This window comes from Mycetomoellerius zeteki, unplaced genomic scaffold (assembly GCF_001594055.1).
Source record: "Mycetomoellerius zeteki isolate Tzet28-1 unplaced genomic scaffold, Tzet1.0 scaffold415, whole genome shotgun sequence".
NCBI classification, from domain to species: Eukaryota; Metazoa; Arthropoda; class Insecta; order Hymenoptera; family Formicidae; genus Mycetomoellerius; species Mycetomoellerius zeteki.
The window spans coordinates 1,306,997-1,327,941 of record NW_017257409.1 but is presented as its reverse complement, the minus strand read 5'-3'; the positions used below and the strand labels follow the sequence as shown (position 1 = coordinate 1,327,941).

General features: G+C 28.8%; 1 protein-coding gene across 2 annotated transcripts in view; it reads right to left on the bottom strand.

The window, feature by feature from the left end:
* babo (TGF-beta receptor type-1 babo) overlaps window positions 1–17,256 on the bottom strand; it is a 36,162-nt gene extending 18,906 nt beyond the window's left edge. For both annotated transcript variants that reach the window (XM_018453965.1, XM_018453966.1), the window contains exons 1-2: window positions 16,695–17,256; window positions 7,842–7,956 (exon numbers count right to left, since the gene is read on the bottom strand). In XM_018453965.1, coding sequence (XP_018309467.1) covers window positions 7,842–7,956; window positions 16,695–16,779 — 200 coding nt within the window. In that variant the 5' untranslated portion in view covers window positions 16,780–17,256. The remainder of the gene's footprint in view (window positions 1–7,841; window positions 7,957–16,694) is intronic.
* Between the last annotated feature and the right edge of the window lie 3,689 nt (window positions 17,257–20,945).

Genomic DNA, 20,945 nt, shown 5'->3' with positions numbered 1-20,945 from the left:
TCTCTTCAAATTCGATTAAACCTAATTTGTTTGATAATACCGATCGACTTTTATTAATTTGCCTATGTAACGATAATTTGTAGTCACTATTCCAATTACTATTACAATTATCACTCTTCTTAAGAATTTTCTTTTTCAGAAATTGTGTTTGAATAGAATAAATTTTGCTTGACTCTCTTGTAACAATACGATATCAATGTGAAACTGAAAGTTTCGTTTAATGATTTAATTATTTAACTATATAATTGTATATTTACATATACTATCGATTAACTGATAGTAACGCGGTAATATTTCGCTAGGTACGTGCACAAGTTGGGAACGCACCCATTGAGTTATTCCGCGTCACAATCCATAAATGTGGACTATCGAGGGAACAGGGGATCACCGAGCAAACTCCAGCAAAATTGAAAGAAAAATACTCAAAAAAAACCGGGAGAGGATGCGAGAGCGGGAGCTGGTAGTCGGGAGGAGCAAATCCGCAACACCGTGCAACTCAACACACTCTCGTGATACCTGACATGTGGGGGTAGCCAGTGGTAGCGTATCTTCGTGATTCCTGAAATTCTGCCACTCCTGTCGGGGTAGCATCGGGGGTGTACAACGGCATATATAACGCGGAGACCCGCGTCGACTCGCGACGCGAGTCTTTCTATCGATCGGGTTTGTTCTACTACAGTAACCCCGGCGAACTCGAGAAAAGGACAATCTCGGTTCGTCGAGAAACGCGTCAGATCGCCGGAAACGATCTTCAAAGCAGGCACATCTCGCACATTCTGAACAAATTGAACTCGGCACAGCAAAGAAAATGTGGGTTAGGGGCAAACGGTAGACACTACAATGCAATATATGTTAGTTGGAGTCTGTCAAACTTGGCTATAATTCTACGAAAAAGCGCAGTATTCCACATACTTATAAAAAAATGTTATTTCTTTATGTGTCTCTTGTACTTTTGAACTAATAACTATAGCAGCAACACACGTATGTATGATAAATTATTGCTTCTATAGTTATTAATGTTTGCATAAATATATGTTTATGATTTATAAATAGTTGATTTTATGTAAAAATTATGTTCAGCAGAATAAATAAATAACAATATTGTAAATTAATAATTACACACAATATAATAAAATTAATCTAATATCTAAATTTATATGTCATATTTGAGTGTAAGTGTATAGCTCAAAATCGCCTTTATATTCAATTTCGTTGCTTTTTCATTAATTTTTCATTTTCAGTATAATTTAAAAAATATTCTTTAATAAAAAAATATAATTGATTTCTTATTTATTGAGTAATTACACTGCCATTATTATCACATCGAGCATGTTTTTCCATGTAATAGCTTACCTAATTATTACTAGAAAAACATTAAACAAAACTATCCATTTTATAATGCTCGAAACAATTTCGGTTTCTTTAATATTTCTCGAATATAAATGTATATCATTGTCACGTATAATTTTATTCGTAATATATGTATGTAAATCACACTTCGTCGCGACACGCGCGTCAAGGTGAGCCACAACACGCGTCGTGATTCGATCATCGTGAATCACTTGCGAACTTGCCGAGCATGAAATATCTCAAACATTCTCAGTCGTCATACATATCTTACTGACGCAAATACTTGCTGATTTGATCTCGATCGTGTGGTAATTGATTCCACAAGACGAGCCTCCAAATGGCATTAGTGTGTGCGCCAGTAACGCGAGAGCATGGAAAACAGAGTCGAAAGTTGCAGACATCATGTCATTAACATACGAAAAAATGTCGACTTAAAACGAAAATCAGAATTTATTTAAAGAATAAAAACAGGAGATAAATGCCATCTTAATCTTTTATGCAAAAATTTGAAGAGTAAAGTTAACTCGATAACTATTTAAATGTAAAAAAAATATTAACACCATTGCAGTACTGTGCAATAAAAATTATATTAAATGTAGTACGATAATTTTAAAATCAGATTTGTATTTATATACTCTCTCTCTCTCTAAATATAATAAAATATATTAGAAAGTTATAACTCTTATACAGTTACCGTTATTTAAAAAAACAATCATGCGCGGAATAAGATTGTTAAAAAATTGGCATCCTTTTGTACATTTTATGAATAAATTTGTTGTATCTAATACTTTTGTACTTTTTTCGTTTTTAATTGAATGTAAATTGCATGATAAATATAAATAAAGATGTTAAAATATACTTTGCAAAGGATATACAAAAAAGTAAAACAACATACGATTATTATTTAAAAAAATAATTAATAATGTTATTCAAAAGATTTTCTCATTACATTTTTTGTTGTGTCTCCATTTTCACAGCAATTTCGCAAAAATTTGCATATTGTATTTGGTTAATTAAAATAAACGCGCGCATAAAAACAAGTGAATCTGATTCAAATTTAAATTTTCTAAAGAGAGAGATAAACGTGTTAATATAGACATGAAATCACACAAAAATTAAATGGCCATTTAGCATTAAATATGCATTAAATAGCATTAAATATAATAAACATATGATAAAGATTTCTATCACGGTGTTATTTCTACGTAAAATACGGTAATTATAATTCATAGAAGGGCACATTTTTCAACTGCAAAAAAAACTCAAATTACCGATATCATGTAATTTTATCCATTTAGAGACATTATTTTTTCTGTCGTTTATTCTTGTTATTTTAAAAATCATGCTGTTCACTCGATTTTTGTGGGGTTATGACATTACATAGTAATGAAGTTGAATTATGCACACAGGTATACAGAAAGTAAAAATCCTCATTGATCGCGAACCCTTAGAAGAATACCTGAAGATAATTCAGACGAGTTGGGAGATAGTAAAACTGGGTATAAATTCAGGTTGCAGAGGTCTTTATCGCAGCAAATCCGCGAGAGATAGGTGCCTGGCTTGCTGTTGCAGAAACGGGGTGCTTCCGGCGGCAGCCAGTTGCTTCGATCGAGGCACCTTTTACAACATCACAATCCTGCTTTAATCCGAAAAACTAGCGCATTGATCTTGATTCATATACCGAAATTCAAAAATTATGCATGCCTAGAGATATCTTTTTTATGTGAATGATATGTTACAGACCTTCACGGAAAAAGAAAAGTAGCTGTCGTAACTAAAAACTGCATGTGATAACTAAATGGCAGGTGTAAAATATGGACAGCTAAAATATAGGTATTATAGCTAATGTCTTAGCTATGATATCTATATTATAGCAGCAACAGCAAACCATTTCGCTGTAGTTTATAAATTTATAGTTACGGCAGCAAATATATTATAACAAACTAAGATTAGCTGTGGCAGAGAAAATCTTTTTTTCTGTGTTATGCCGATTAATTTGTAAAGTTTAAATTTTAAAAGCATTAATTAAACTGTCCCTTAAAGAAATATAAGTATATTTATATTAACATATTTATATTATTGTTAATATAAATTTTAATAAAAATAGCGAGGTTTTTATTATTTCGACCCAAGAATTTGATTATTTCTCCCTCAACTACGATTTACTTATAATATTAATAAACTGCAAATTTCTCGATTTCCTTTACGTTATAATTCCAATTTTCTACGATATATTGATTTTACATATACAATGCAACATAATTCTATATGCAAGTAACGCGTTATATATATATATATATATATATACTTGTAACGCGTTACTTCTTAGTAACAAGTAACGTTACGCGTTACTCGTCATACTTATAATTTTTTCAGTGTAACGCGTAATAGTGACAAGTTATTTTTCAAAGTGACTTTTCTAATCTTAGCACAACCTTAGCGTTTAGTTAGTTTACGTACCGTCATAAAAAATTGCAACATCATCATCAAATTGTTTATTATAAAAAGTAACGACAAAGTAATTGAAAAGTAACGTTTGTCAACCCTGTCTATATGTATATATTTATGTAGAATATATATATTATAATTTTTATGTAATAAAAAGACTAAAAAAAGTGATATTTCGCGCTCTATCTAAAAAATAAGTAAAAATAAGTAAAAATATCTGCCATTTCCCTTTTGACTTTAATTTATTTTTGTTAGATCGATACATTCTGAAATCTCAACACATACGACGCGAATTCACATTTGCGACGCGACACGTCAATTTATTTTGCATTCATGAGATCGCATATAAAATTGCCTCGTGCTGCTTTCACGCTATGGCCGGATCAAGTAATCTCGGTCGCGCTATTTTCAATGCGATCTCCGGCCGAATTATCCGAATTATCCGTCTGGCGCATTAAGCATTTAGGAGCCGTCCGCACGTCTGCGACCTCAGATCGTCGCATTGGTCGGACTGTCTCGGTCGATTTTGTTTGATTTTAAGAGTGCATCGTTTTCAAATCGGGATCTTATAATCCTTACACTGATAATTATTAAAATATAAATCCATATCGCGTCTACGAGATTCTTTCAGAGTGTGTAATGCGTTTACAAAATTCAAAAATACACACGATTGACAGATGAGACAAGAAATTTCTCGAGACTAATAAATATCAGTACAATTAAATATTTTATTTATGAAAAATGAACAAAAATAAAATCAGAGAAATTATACAAATGTAACGGAAAAAAAATCCGAATAATAATTCCCCTATTTAAAAAGCCAAAAATATTAGAAATCATTGACTTATATAAGTTATTTATATTAAGTTATTATTAAACTACACATTTTTGAAGAATAGAATATGTAATTATTTTGACAACAAATCTTATGCTTTGTAGAATCATAAAAAGATACTGCAATAGAGAAATTGGATTTTACATTAAGTTCTTATATAAATTGTAAACTTTCTATATGTACACAAATACATATAGTCTCGTAAAAACGTATACAAAAAATTTTTTATTTATATAAAATTTTATGTCTTATGTATTGGTAGAACGTTTCTAGAAGTAACTAGTAGACAGTATATCTAAAATCAAGAAAATATTTATTTTTATCCTGCAAATGCAATGGGAATAGATTGAAATAATATAGACTATACCGTACCGATTTTATAAATTACACAACATATTTATATAAACTATCGATTTAAAATGGAAATTATAGAAATAATAAAGATTATGATATTAAATGTTGTTTAATTTCATAATATTTTTGAAATGATATTACGAAACTTCTGCATAGCCACACAATATTAATTACATATCATCTATAGCATTAGATTTTCGTCCTTCCTCCAATATGATGTACCATCGAACATCATCCATGATAAAGAAAATATCGATCTTCACAGGGTCGGAGGTCGAGTTTGCAGTATACTTTATGCGTACATATTAAGTTATCTTTTCAACTGTTGACCTCTTCGATCATGGCGAACGTTTGCAAGCTTTTCCAAAGCTATTGTAAATTTAGATAAATGCACTTATACATCATTTGCACATAAAGATACCAATAAAATTGCTCGGTAATATCAGATGATAACGAATAAAATTGCAAAGAACTTTGCTCGAGAATAAATTTTACATATTTGTAGGATTACAGTCTTCGGTATATTATACAATTTTTTAACAAGACAGAATTTTAATAAATATCCAATTAAATAGTAAACATATTATTAAAATACAGATTTAAAAATAAAGATGTAGTTAAAGATAATGAACACTTATAATATAATTAATCCTGTATAAATATTATAGCGACTTTATAAACAACTTTATAACAAGTACTTTTTATTGTAATTGTTCCAAATAAAATTTGAAAAATAAAAGAAAGGTAGGTATGTGTAATACTTTTGTCTAAGTAAAGTTATATTATGCTTTTCTTTCTTTTTTATCATTCAGTTGTAAATGTTTATTTCAGAATAAATTCAAATTAGGTATTTGTATAAGTAAAAAGTTTTATTTTAAATATTTCGTATAAGTGTTATAATATTTCACTTTTAATACGTATATGCAAGGATTAAATTTATAAAAATCATGTATGTGTGGAGAATAATTTTTATAGTGATATGATTAAATGATATGATTTGATATTCAAAGTAATTATTCGAGGTATCAATTATTCAAGACATCATCAAAGCTCTCTCTTTCTTCACTTTACACTTCTTGAAAAGAGCATTGAATTGCATTAAATAATGTGTTTCACATTCGTCATAATAAAAATTCATTCATCTGTAGTGTTTTAATCGATATTTGGAACAATTGTTGAAAGTGCATCGTATAAATTTCATTTTTAGCAATACTCGTTCGTATTTTCTATAATGCATTAAAAAAATGACAGCCTCTAGTTACGACAGTGATGCAGTGTCGTGTCTCATCTGTTTGGATTGAATTGAAATTTGTATATGGCTACCCCCACGCTTGCGCGCAAGAAACTTCCTCGACATATTCGAAATCGATACCGCGGAAGAAGGGAAGGTAACATCGAATTTCGGCCCGAGTTTGCCCTGCGATCGATCGCGACCAGAATTTCCTTGGCTTATAACGGTCGAACTTAAAGTTTTGCCACGCATCGCAGCGTTCTGTAGCGTTACCAACGCGACGACTAACCGACAACAATAATTCGTTTCCGCCGAAAAGGGCGCTAATCATGGCCCGGGCGAGAGCGCGGAGTGGAAAACTGGCTAAATGTTCATTCGTGGAAACCAGAGGGCATCGATCGCAATGTCGAATTAAGTGAAACCACCGAAGGCCATCGTTCAATAGGTATGCTACGCGGCATTTCTCACGAATGATCAATTAAATGCATAAGTTTTATAATATATGTGATAAACATTAGCGTAAGGAAATTCTAAACTGATACTCTAGCTATCTAATATTTAGACAATGATCCAATCAGACAGATGAAGATGTCTCTTACGGATCGTTAATTAAAAATTTAACAAAAAATGCTAAAACAAATTAAGTTCTAACAACATAATAAGACTTTAAAAAATGTACATATATAATGTATATAATAATAAAAAATAGAAATTTATAAAAGTAAGAATTAGAAATACATTATTTGTATTCATGTATCTATGTAATTTTTTTGGCATATGCACGCGCGCATATTATCTATAAAGTATAAATAAACTTAAAATTTATAATCAATTCTAAAAAAAATATGTTTATAAAATATAAGAAAAAATATAGAAATAGATTTTGAAAGTAAAAAATCTATTAATGTGAATAAAAGTTTATGGAGATATATATATATATGTAGAAACATAATTTAATTAAAAACGATATAATTAAATGTCAAGAGAAAATACATAAACATTTAAAATAAGTTTATGAGTTAATAAGTTAATATTTGTAAAACAAATAGAATAAAATAAAAATAAAAGAACAACCTAATAAGGAAAATCTTTTGAAATAATTACGTATCTAATTAAACGATTTTGCAAGTTTTATGTTAACGTTGATTATACAGTGTTGTCGTTATGTATTATAATCTATCAGTTCATACGATAAATATTACAGATAATGAGAAGAACTCGGATCTGTTTTGTTGAGAAAACTTAAAAAATCTGAACTAATATTAGTGTCATTAATCGCTTACTAACATCGGTCCAGACGTCATAATGACTATTCAATTCATTATGTACGTCAATTTACGTCAATTATGAACGTATTGAACCTTTTTTTTAGGACGAACTATACAAGTTTTGCTGCTAATTGACTGTGCGTAATAAATCATTTCTTTAATATTCAATAGTCTGACCTTAATTGATTAATATACTAAAAACTAACAAATTAAATAATAAAGTTCAGCAATTTGTCCATCAAATGCTATTTGATTGACAGCAATCTATCGATGATCAAGAGATGAGCCAATAAAAAAGAATTTCGAATGTAAATCGCATGTGCTTATAAATAAAATTAACATGCAAATACGTTACCTTCGAGCATGCGAAATGACGTTATTTTTCAGGCTCGTACTGGCAAAACAATAACCATCGGTTTCGCAAGTGTAATTTGTTTGCGGGCATATGTCGCAATAGCACTTCAGTTGTCCTAAAATCAAAACAAATTCATTTAAGTTGTATAAAATATAGAAAAAGTTTTTAATTGTCCCCCCTATTTCTTATATTAAAAATATATTTTTTGCAAAGTTTTTATTATTAGATTAGATATCATGCTTTTTCATAATTTTCAAACTTTTATTTTAAAGTTAAGTAGACAAAATATTAGCGAAATGACAATAATATTAAATTAACAATGGATTTGATTAAAAACTATTATAAATAATACATACATTATGAATATTACATACTTTACTTTTTACAGTTTATGAAATCATAACTTCAGAATTTATTTTAAATTATATATTACTAAATAGATATTACAAAAATATCAATTTCTTTTATTTTTTTATTTTTTTTATAAATACACGTCATTATTGCATGTCATAACTTTTTTACACATTGTTATTGGTTTATAATAAAATATAACCAATCAATAAATATATTAATGTGATCATATAAATGTATATGGATTAATATTTTCCCACTTTTCTGACGTAGATTTTTGCTACTAAGTATATGAATTATTTGACGATATCGAATTCTAGAGATGAAATAACTTTCGCAAAAGAGCGCTTGCGTGGTTCAGTATGGAATGAAAGAAATATGGAAAGAAAGATATTCTCGTGAAACGTTATACGGCACTTATCACAATTGAGAGAGGCAGTTTATTTTATGATAATATAACATATTGTAAGTTTTGCATTTATTAACACACAATTTTTAAAATACTTATCAATTATAATATCAATAAAGTTACCCTTTGAGATAAATTTAGAAATTCTTACAAGCAATGTTTATTATTCAAATCGTCAGGAACATTTAAAAAGAAGAACACAAAAATACAAAAATCTAAATACTGAAATCATTGAGACTTTACAATAATCAATAAAAAAATTTTGTTTAATTTATATATAAAAATACGAGTTTAAAATTTGAAATATAACAAACTATATAACATACAAAAATCGAACATTAAAGAAAAAGCCAAGAGATTTTAAAAATATAGAAATTTCAAAAGAATACAAAAATAAATCTAACAATATTACATCGATTGACAGCCTTGACACTCTTTATGTGCTTTTTGCTTGTTAAAATGAAAAGAAGAAAATAGACAAAGCGTAAAAAATAACGGGCACAAGAAAATCATAGGGATTGAGTGATTACACTTATATTGCTACTTTTAGAGAAATTAATGTATATCTGCGATGAGTGTGCCAAAACTTTAGCATCATGTGTTATCATAATTTCTATTTCTTTTAAGAATAAGAAATTTTTGAACAAGAATCGCTACATTCGATAAAATATTTGGATGCATTAAGAATGATCTGTTTTATATAACCCTTCATGGTCACGTTGACAATGAGTCAAAATGACCCGAGCATTTTGTGAAAAATTTATAGTAATTTTAACACTAAAAAAAATCGTAAACATGTATTAGAATTTAGCGTGAAAGGCAATATATATGTAACTTTCACGCTAAATTTTAATACATGTTTACGATTTTTTTAGTGTTAAAATTAAATTTTTCACAAAAACGCCACTGTTCCATTTTCTTAAAGGATGAAATTATATACTGTATTTTTTTTAAATCATTGCAACTAGTACTGTCGATTTGGTAACACTTTAAAGATGGGTCTGGTCACTTTAACCCAGAGTAACCATCGTGTGATTTTTTAGAAATGTGAACTTGAAGGAATAATTATAATACGAAATGTAATTTATACATAATATATTAATATATATATATATATTCACATATTATATATTTTTATTTATACACGATATAATAATATATACTATTATAAGATATTAATAATACTATTATAACATATTTAAACAAAATTTTATATATAAAAATTTAAAAAATAAAAAATCTAATCAAATTGTACACATACACACGCGCATGTACATAAATTAATATATACGTATGTTAAATGTGGTTGAAAGCATCCAATACATTTTCTTTATGAGCACATACATTATTTATTTTATCATAAACGAATTATAATTTCTTTTTGTTTAATTTACTGACACAAGATTTAATTATTATAAAAAGTGACAAATACTATCTGCATTAGTACTAATAAAAAGAATATTTAACAAAAAAAATATAATGCGTTTTAATCCATCCAAAGTAATAGTTTTTACTATCAATTAATATAACAGCGTTATGATGTGGAAAAGTAGGCTCTACCTATTGATAGATAATTAATTCAGTTGATAGATAATTAATTCAATATAATAGTCGTGTTGCCATCACACGATTTCTTCATAAATTTAATTTACAATTCAGCACTTAATATAGAAAAAAAATACTATCGCAATCTTAAATTCCGCATTCCTAAAACAATCGAAAATGCGAAATAACTGTTTCCATTCAATATGTAGATGTGTTCATAAAATTTTGAATTTTATATTTAACACCAATTGACGAAATTAATATTAATTTTCCAATTAAATATTGGTATCCATTAGAAATGTTTAAAATTTTATTTAAGCAAGATAATAATAATGCATTATGATACATGTACGCAATATTTTATGCAAATATGCGTATGAATTGTAAATAAATTTCTCGAAACTGAACATTAAATAAAACAGTAAATAAAATCTCTTATGATTACATCATGTGTAAAGAGCATTGTAATTATCATATTTTTAATAATAAGCGACAAAATAAACAGATTTTGCAGTAGAAAACCGATTAATCGTGTAGAAAATATCAATAGTAATGCAACTATCACGATGTTGTGCGATTTATTATTATAAATTCTTTAATAAAACTAAAATTACAATTTCCTGAACATTTTTCGCAATGTTCCAATTTTTAATATTCAACATAATGTTAATTAAATATAAATTGAAGTTTAATCATTATTCAACTAATTTTAATTTGAGATATGTAACCATTCGAATTCTTCAAAATCTTCTTCCTTCTTTTTAATTGTTAATAAATCTGTGATTAAATTTGCTATCAATATTGAAAAAGTGACAGAAAATCTATTCTACATTTATCAAAGAAAACTCTGATTAAATAAAAATATAACATTTTTGCGATACAGTACGTTGATTTCTCTTTTTTAATAAATTTAATTTAACTCAGGCTATTATTCACAATATTAGAGAGAGAAACATAAATTATAATAGAAATAATTTACTATCATCGACAGCTTTTGGTAGAATAATTTTTGGAATAATATGTATTTTTATTATAATGTCTCGTGCCAAGAGAAATAGAGATGAATATTTTTTTCGCTATCTGATATCGATCGAAATCGCGTCATTTAACCTCCCTTCATATCTCGCGGAAGAAATTATGACTTCGACGTTTTACTAGACAGTAAGCTGACGTGTTTGTTAAGTATTATCTACGTATTGCATTCGATCACAGATTACAACTAAAAACTTAAGATGTACATACATATATGTGATAAGATAAGTTCATATGTATATTGTTGAGAATATGGCAACGTTGTGCAACGTATAATGGTATTTATCAGGCATTTTGTACTGATATGATGTTTGATATGTTACTATAAATAATAATTGTTTGTCCTAGATTTTACAATGCTCTTACAATTACTATAAAGCTAAAAATCATACTTAAATTTATTTAAAAATGTAATATACGTACACTCTGTCATATACGCACATAAATAGAATAAAATAGAAACTATATAGTATTATATTATTATATAACATTATTGTATTATTCTATTTTGTCAAAAAATTTATGAATTTCCTTTATGGTTGTCTATCATCTCTTTTACAGTCGCTTTTACTAAAGCATTTTTTAAGATGCTTTAGTAAAAGCGGCTGTATAAGAGACATTAGTCAATATTTGTGTTTACATGCGCACTGCGTTAGGTCGTATGTAGACGCATAAGTATGTCTCGTTAACATCGTTACAACGACAGTTAGTCTTTTCCTCGAATCTTACGATCATTTTATCAAACAACCTGCAAACGCTAATGGTCGTAAGAATCTGTGGAATAACAATGCATCGATGGGACGAAGAAATGGCTGTGCATGCCGCTTTGACTATCACTTGCAAGAACATCAGAGCGTGTGCTGCTTTTTCAATGAGATTTCAAGAGCTCGATTTACATGCACGACAATTACTAAACATCGAATCCATCAAAGTGGAACCGAGCATTGTAAGAGGAAAGAATATAACGAATATACTAGAGAATGAATAAAGTATGCGAGGAATGATTCGGAGAGATGAAAAGTGTATACATATGTACTTGTGTATCTAATTGTAAGAGATAAAGAAACATGACAAGAGCACCTTTCATTATGCCATATTGTTAAATCAAGAGTTTCCGAACGAGGTCTTTCTTGCTGCAGCAATATAAAACAAGTATCAAGCATTTTTTAATATGTTATTTACGTAATTCACTACATATTTATATTAATATCTATTTAGGCAAACATTTTTTAGTTAAGCAAAAAGAAATATATTCTTGTTGGTAAATTATAATAATAAAAATTCTTTAAAAGATTTAGATTAAATAATTTAATTATCGTACTATGAATAATGTAATTATCATAGTAAATCAATTTGATCTTAATGAATGAATAATATTATAATTAATGTTGAAAGCAGTAAATTAATAAATGATAAATGTTGTAAATTAATTTCTTTCTTCATTATACAAGCCTCATTATAAATATTAAAGTTAATAAATAGTATGAATTATTTTTTTCCTAATTATGAATATATAAAATATATACAAATTTGAATTAATTATGTTCATAACAAGTTAAAATATAACATGTTAAACATAACATGTTAAAAACTAATCTTATTATATAATTCTGATGAAAATAGCTAACAATTTATTTTTATGATTGTTAAATAAATATAATTAATTCACTCTGTGCTTCAGAAAATACAATTTTTCACGTGTCAGGGAAACAATAATACACATATCTATTATAGATGTTACGAATATAAATAAAACTTGAATAGTATTTTCCTGCAGATATTCGTTGATTAGAGCTAGATAGCGAAAAAAGTGAGGTACACAGATCTCGGAATATATCTTAATTAAGTACAAGTGTAAGATAAGAATGCAGATGAGGTCGCGATGTACATGATATATAAATACGTAATGTAAACAAGATTGTGTGATCTCTGAGTTCACATCTCAGAAATATTAAATTTGCTGAAAAATCATTCTCATTTGTCATATAATTATTTAAAATATTTCGTATTTATGACAAATAATTAAATATTAAAATCTCTAGACATGAATCTTTCCTTAAACTCTGTCGTAAACTTGAGCAATATCACGGTTGAATATCTTGATGATAACAATACATAACAAAATTTCGATATCAAATTGAAAATATATTGTTACTTTATTTAATGTACTTTGTATGACAAATAACAGACTTTTAAAAAAATTCTTAAATTATTATGATAAATCTTAAAACCTCTAGACATTAATCTTTCCTTGAACTCTATTTTAAACTTAAGCAATATCGTTGTTGAAATACCTTGAGTATGTATATATATGTGTGTATATATATATATATAAATATATATACAAGATCGAACACATTGCATTAACAAAATTTCGATATCGAATTAAAATTGAAAATAAATGATTACTTCATTTCATGTAAAAGAAATTATTATCATTATCTAGAGTAATATATATATATATGTATATATATGTGGGCAGATATTTTTTAAATAAAAGTAATATAACATATAGAATCTCTCAGACGTCATATTTTAATTATCTTATTTTGATTCTCTTATTCATCATTTAAATATACCAAATGCATTAAAATAATTTCAATATAAAATGACAATGTTGATCTTATGCTAGTTAAAAAATGCAATTTTAATTTTGAAACTATTTCAGTTTTGCAAATATTCCTTTGTAAATATGTTATCTGAAGATTTAAGAACACGCAGTACAAGAATTTAGCAATCTAAAAATTTCAAAGGCTATAACAATGCTCACACAACAAAGAGTAATGGTTATCTGAACAATAAATAATAGGTCCAACTGTTAACATGCTTAATAATTCTCACGTTGGAATGAACACATGAGGCAGTTGTTTAACGTAGTAAACAAGGATGATTACGCGAGGATAACCATCTTATCAAGTAATTCTATTTCTGAATTGAATAGATAATTAAGTCACACAGTTCAAAAAAGATAAAATATTTACAAAATAAAGAGAGTTTTATTCCAATTATATAATTCCACATCGACTAGTTTATAAAAAAAATAAGTTTTAATTCTGTATATATGTAAAAAAAACAATATCTCTTAAAATACAAATTTTTCAGTCGAGTAAACAATTCTATTTTTCCATAATTTTGTATAATTTATTCTACTAATTTTGATTTTTATTTATGTTAATTAAGAACTAGTTATAAGGTAACAATTTTAATCTTTTGTTTGACAGATAAATCAAATTATAAAGATAAAATGCATATACCATCATAATAAAAAAATTTTGCACAAAGAGAACGTTACATGATGGAAACTTACATGCGATAATAATATGAAAAAAATTCAAAAAGTAATAAATCAAACGATTATCATCTTAGAATGAATACAATATGATCGGTTGATAGCTTTTATTTTTCTTCTTATTGTGAATTTCTGTTCTTGTTGTGGAACAAAGCATTATGATTTATAACGAGATTATATTATCTAGTTATCTCTTAAAATTTTGTTTTTGTTTTTCGTTCTTATTTTAACCACAGTAGAATAATATCTTTCTACTAAAAAGAAATTCTCTATATTATACTTCGGACCCGACAATCAAATCTGGATCTTTCGCTTGATAGGTGACTGCTCTATTATTAAGCTATCCAACGCCCCCAGTATACCGGAACACTGAAGGGGTAAATCGTGCTCCGATGCGACGCGGCTCTTGAAAACAGGGTCGCGGAGAACGTAGGAACCGAATGCACCGGCTCACCCTTCCGCATGCTTTTCGGACCTCGTGCAGCAACGAGATTAAACGGCCCTTCTGTACGTCACGGCGTGGCACGTTACTTACGCAACGTTATGTGCGCGCCGTTGAAGGGGAGAAAGAGGGAGAACGGGCGGGATAGAGAGGCGAAACGGTGACTGGAACGGAGGAACAGAAGAAAAGACAGAGACGCGCGAGCTACACAGAGAAACGATAAAACGAGTACGAGACGAGACTCGAGAAAAATATAGAAAGAGAAAAGGAAAGACTTCACGCACACACGCACGTAGAACGCACACCATAGCCCAGGGATCGTTTATAAAGTACAACGCGTGGGACAAACAGAAGTGCGTTCAACAAAGAGGCTCGCCGAAATCATTATGTCTTTTCTTTTTTAACATCGTGATTTTCTTTCATTCATATTGTCTTCCAAGCTGACTTTTAAATGTAACTTAAAAATAACTTTGAATGCAAGTTTAGTTGTTCAGCATAGTCAAATTGTTCAAGTATATATGTATACATATCCAATTCCTCTTTTGTCATAACAGTGACGGTCGACGCGATCTGAGATTATATATATTGAAGGTTAACAAGAATCATTTTTATAGAATGGATATATATTCCTTTTTTATTATACATTCCCTTCCCTCAATTTCAATATTTTTAATTTAAATTTTAATAAACTGTCTCTCAATTAATTTTTCTGAAACTGGAATGTTAACGAACGTATCTACGATTTTCAAGTTATAAATAATAGAAAGTAAAAAGTTTTTGGCTAATTAACATAATGTAATAGATATTGTTTAAATTAAGAGATAAACTTTTTAAAATTTTTACTTAAAGTTTAATTACTCCTTAATTAGCGTAATTAAGTGTTGCACACAATACAACATATATGGTATCGAGAAAGGCACGAATTTACGACTTAAAATAAGTAAAAATAATAGAATAAATTGTCTTTATATAAGGTCTCATTTTCGAGAAAAAAGACTTTGAAAGTTAACCAAGTACATATGCACTTGACTTATATTTAATGTAATAGTATGTGATGTAATAGCAGACGTTCTGTATAATTCTTTTTTTTTGCTATCAGGACGAACTGATTAAATTAGTTGACTCTTAAAAGTAGTTAAGTGAATTTGTGTAAAATGAAGAATAATTTTATTTTTTACACTCTTATTCCCTATTTAGCTGAAATATTGTTGAAAATATTGGCCGTTGACGTTGGTCGTATATAAAGTTGTATTCTATTTTAGAATTTAATTAGAATAGATTGTTTCTCTCTCTCTCTCTCTCTCTCTCTTTCTCTCTCTCTAACATTTTTTCTCCTTTTAATTCTTCTTTTAAACATAAAAATAATTTTAGTTGATTAACTTTCAAATTTCTTTTCCTCGAAAACGAGACTTCATTTGAAAACATATTTATTTTATTATTTCGACTTATTTTAAACTATAGAGTCACTCTTGTACCTCGATTCCTTCTGTATAATATTTCAGTCTAAACCCTATTATTTCAATCAAATTTTGTCAACTAATATTTTTTGGCGTCAAATTCTAATTCTATAAAAGACTTCATAATAAACAAATTTTCTAGTCGGCATAAACATCAATTACAATTTTCACACCTTGAATCCGCATTACCACATTGAATAAACGTAACTTTGTGTTTAAAACTATTGCGTCGAGAATGCATTAACTATGAAAACTCTTTAATCTCTCACAAGGTATTTTTACGAGATAAGAGTTTCCACTTTTCCAGTTAGAAGAATATATACTGTACCGTTTACAGGATACGACGCGTGGAGCAAATAGAGGAGCGCCAGGGCGAGGAGGCTCGCCATGCCACCGTCGCGGACGCCTCTCATCTTTCCTGAGCTTCCGCGGGAGCAGCCGGTGGTCCGCCGTGGTGATCGCGGAATCCGCTGTCGCGGATCCGCGAGGAATCGTTCTTGCGACCGAGCGTCGAAGGCCGCCGGCCTTGGCCGCCGCGGCTCAACGTTCTCGATCGCTGGATCGCGCGTGAGACTCGCGGACGGCGACGACCGTTGTCGCCGGCCACGGTATCATCCTCCGGCGACCGCGGGGGTGAGGCGAGGTGCCGCCTCGCCGATGAGACACTTGTCACCGCGGTCCGTGCCACTGCCGATGCCGCTGACTCGCCGCACTCGCGGCGCTCACTCGCATAAGAGCGCTCGCGTGAGAGCACTTGCCGCTTCTGAGAGCGAGCGCGATAACGCACGCACGCACGCACGCACGCACTGCTCTGCCTTGTTGTTTTCCTACGGTTGTAACCGTTGTTGTCCGAGCATATATCCCGTACAGCCCATACGCCGTTCATACATTGTCCGGAGCGAACGTCGCTCCGGCCACACCGCCCGCGATTACTCCGCCAATCGAATTATATGCGAAGATTGTCTCGCTTGAGAGATTAAAAAGAGTGCGACGATTTTTATAGATGCGGAGCGATTATTTCGCACGAGCGACGATTTCTCAGATACACCTCGTCGTTCGACGTCGCCGCCGCAGAAGGCGCGCCGCCATTTTCCTACCGACAGGCCCGGCCTATTGCGAATTCTCTTCTACGAACACGCCGAGGAACACGTTCATATGTAACCAAAGAATTTCACCAATAATCTACGAGAATATCACTGATAATAGTACGTCAATAGACTTAAAATTTGCGAAAACAACGCTTCGCCGTACATCATCATCGTCGTCGTCGTCGTCGGCACTCCGCGACTTCGGCGCAATCTCGACACAACTGTCACGCGGATCGCTCGCTAGAGCTCTTCGCGCTGATCGTCGGACAGCAACTCGTGCTACTATTGTCGCTACTGCCGTTGCTCCTAAAGCATTTCATGAAACACGTCACTCTATCTCAGATTCGTATATAGCTGCTCCATTTTCACATTTTCATTTTGTGGCCGTGTTGAAAATTAAGAGAACAGGAAAATCGAATGAATTTCGATTGAAATAATAACAATAATAATAAAATCTAAAGAAACATCTTCTGTCCATTATATTATAATAAACAAAATATAATATCTATTTGTGCTTCGAATTGACAATTCTTCGAAATACGCCGTAAAAATTGCACTTCGCGCATAGCGCTAACGTTGGAATAGTAAATAATTTAAACTAATTAGAAATTTATAGATACTCTAAAAACATTGTTAACATTTTATAATTTGTATTTTGTATTAAAATGTACGAAAAGTATAAAATGTGTATTTAATTTTTTAATCGATCTGTATTACGATCATTAAAAAGTTGAAGATATATCAAGAAAAAAGATATTAGTTATAATTTTTACAGAAATTATTAAATCTGTTATTAACAATTTGATTATCAAGTACAAGTTTACACTTTTCTTTTTACAGTTTAAATTTCAAAACGCAATAAATTTACTTTTATATCAGAATTAATAAATTAATTACTTTTTAATCTTATTAGCAAAATTACTTAAATACAATTTTTATTTTCCAACATAGAAAGTACGAATATAATTTGCAAATGTAAGTCCTTGCATTTAATATTTCATTATATTTTATTTCTTCATAAAATATGCCACGTTAACAGCAGGGATCATCGAAAAATTGATACATTACTGTCAATTTGCGCATGCGCCTTTTTAAGATACTTTCAGTTTCATTAACATCGAAATTTCGTAATTTATAATGTAGGATAATTTGGCGTTTATTTCTTGCAAAACATATTGTTACAAATCAAATATTTCCAAATAAAATCTTCGAATATTTTTAATTTTTACATATTTCTTAGAAAATAGAAAATATAAAGCATAAATGGAAAAAAATGTGTGCCAAACAAGTTTGTCTCTTAATTCTTTTTTGTGTAAAATTTTCAGCTAGGTGTCGTTTTCTTTATGATTATTTGACAAATATGAGGAATTAATCACATCAAACGACTTTTCTAAAAACATTTATTTATAAAGTTTTATGCTATATACTTAGAAACTATGCACAATGTATGCACTTATGTTAGATGCAATTTACATATGTATAAATGTGAATGTATGGTTAAAACAACATTGGAACTTTATAAAAACTGTAACATTTGTTGATTATTTTAATATAATATGTTTATAAACTAAAAGAAATAATTCTTTAATAATTTCAAATAGTGTACAATATAATATTATCTTTATAACACATTTATAGGAAATATAATATTAAAATACTTGATTTATTTCATACATGCATCCGACTTGAAAAAAACATTGAACTTAAATCGATACATAATACTGCAAACAAATTTAATAAATTAATGAATGTAAATTATTTCTAAGCTTTATTCAAAAATATTTTTCATGAATTCACGAAATCTGTATTAATAAGTTATTTCGTAATTTAATAGAGTAAAATATGAACAAATGTATTCGAACTGACACTTCAAAAATGTATTACAAATTTGATTATCACAAAATGCGTTTCTTATAACGTAATATATAATAGTAGTGATATGGAAAATGAAAAGCTGGAACAGATAGTATATATTGATTATATAAAGAATTTAAAGCATATTGAACAAATAAGATATAAGGCAAGATATTAATATAAATATTTATATAAAAGAGTTTGCAATGATTATATTATGTAAATATACAATATAACAGATACAAGTCCAACTTTTAACAATGATAATAATAAAGTAAATGTCTCTTATATGTATTTTTATGTTTAAATACGAGTTGGAATAATATGTATGGAATATATTTTTATTATAGTTAAAATTGTAAACCATTAAAATTATTAAAATAATCGTTATAAGAGAAACAAATAAAAATAGAAATACATAACGTTCATAGCACTTTAAATTCGTCTTCATTTGATTGCAATTTGATATTGCATACATATTCTTTATTTGATAATTAATTGTATTGAAATTAATAGTATACTTAGATAGATAATTACGGTTATGGATAATTACGGATGAGAATTCAAGAGATTTGATAGTATTGCTTTTTAGACGATAATGCAGTCGACTATAATAAAATTGGAAATCAATTACAATATTTAAACTAATTTTATAACATTATCTCCGAAACATTATAAATGCGACGGAACTCTTTGAGTATTACCAAGACTGCAATTGCAATTTCTTTATAAATAAATTAAAAGTTATTTTTAAAAAGTTAACAAAAAATTTTTTAACAAAGAAGATCTTAACAGTATTGAGGAAAATATGATTTTATCGTATCTGCGATAAAAACATTGCTTTAATTACATGCGTCAAAGTTTGTTATTAAAATGATGTGAAGGTCAACTATAACAATTTACGAGAATTGCAATTTATTTCTAGTTTAAAATTATTCAGTGACGCATATACGATTGTCTTACGTTACTATTTAATACATTTATTTGTCATTAATTGTTACCAAACAATTTACTTGCCTTATACTTCCTTCTCTCAGAGTGGATTACTATAAGGAAGATACTATAAAATCTATTGAGATTCCACACTCACATTTTGATAATATATATAATAAAAGAAGTTAAAATTTTATATTTGATACATATAACTATATATATGAAATAGAATATGTAATATATTTTCTTCATATAATCTTTTAAATATCCTAGACAATTAAGCATAACATAATATTTAAAATTTAAATATGACATCATAGAAAGATCTAGCTTTTCTTGAAAAGAACTTAATTTTATTTAAAAAATTAAATTAAATTATGATAAACAAGTACCTCAAATATATAAAACATTTTTGCAGTGCCTTCTAATTGTTAAAATATATTTCTGAAAAGACATACTCCATGCCATGATATTCTATTTTTTTCTAAATTCTTCAGTTATAGAAAGTAGAATAAGATTATATTTTAAAATATAATAAACATAGTATGTAAAACCAAATATTATCTGAATCACGATGCGCAGTCTATATTGATACGTCATTAGGAGAGAAACGTATCTAGGTATTCGTTAAAATAGTGAAATTCAATAGTCTACGTTTCACAAATGCATCTATTTGGATTAACTAAAATTATTGCAATAATTGT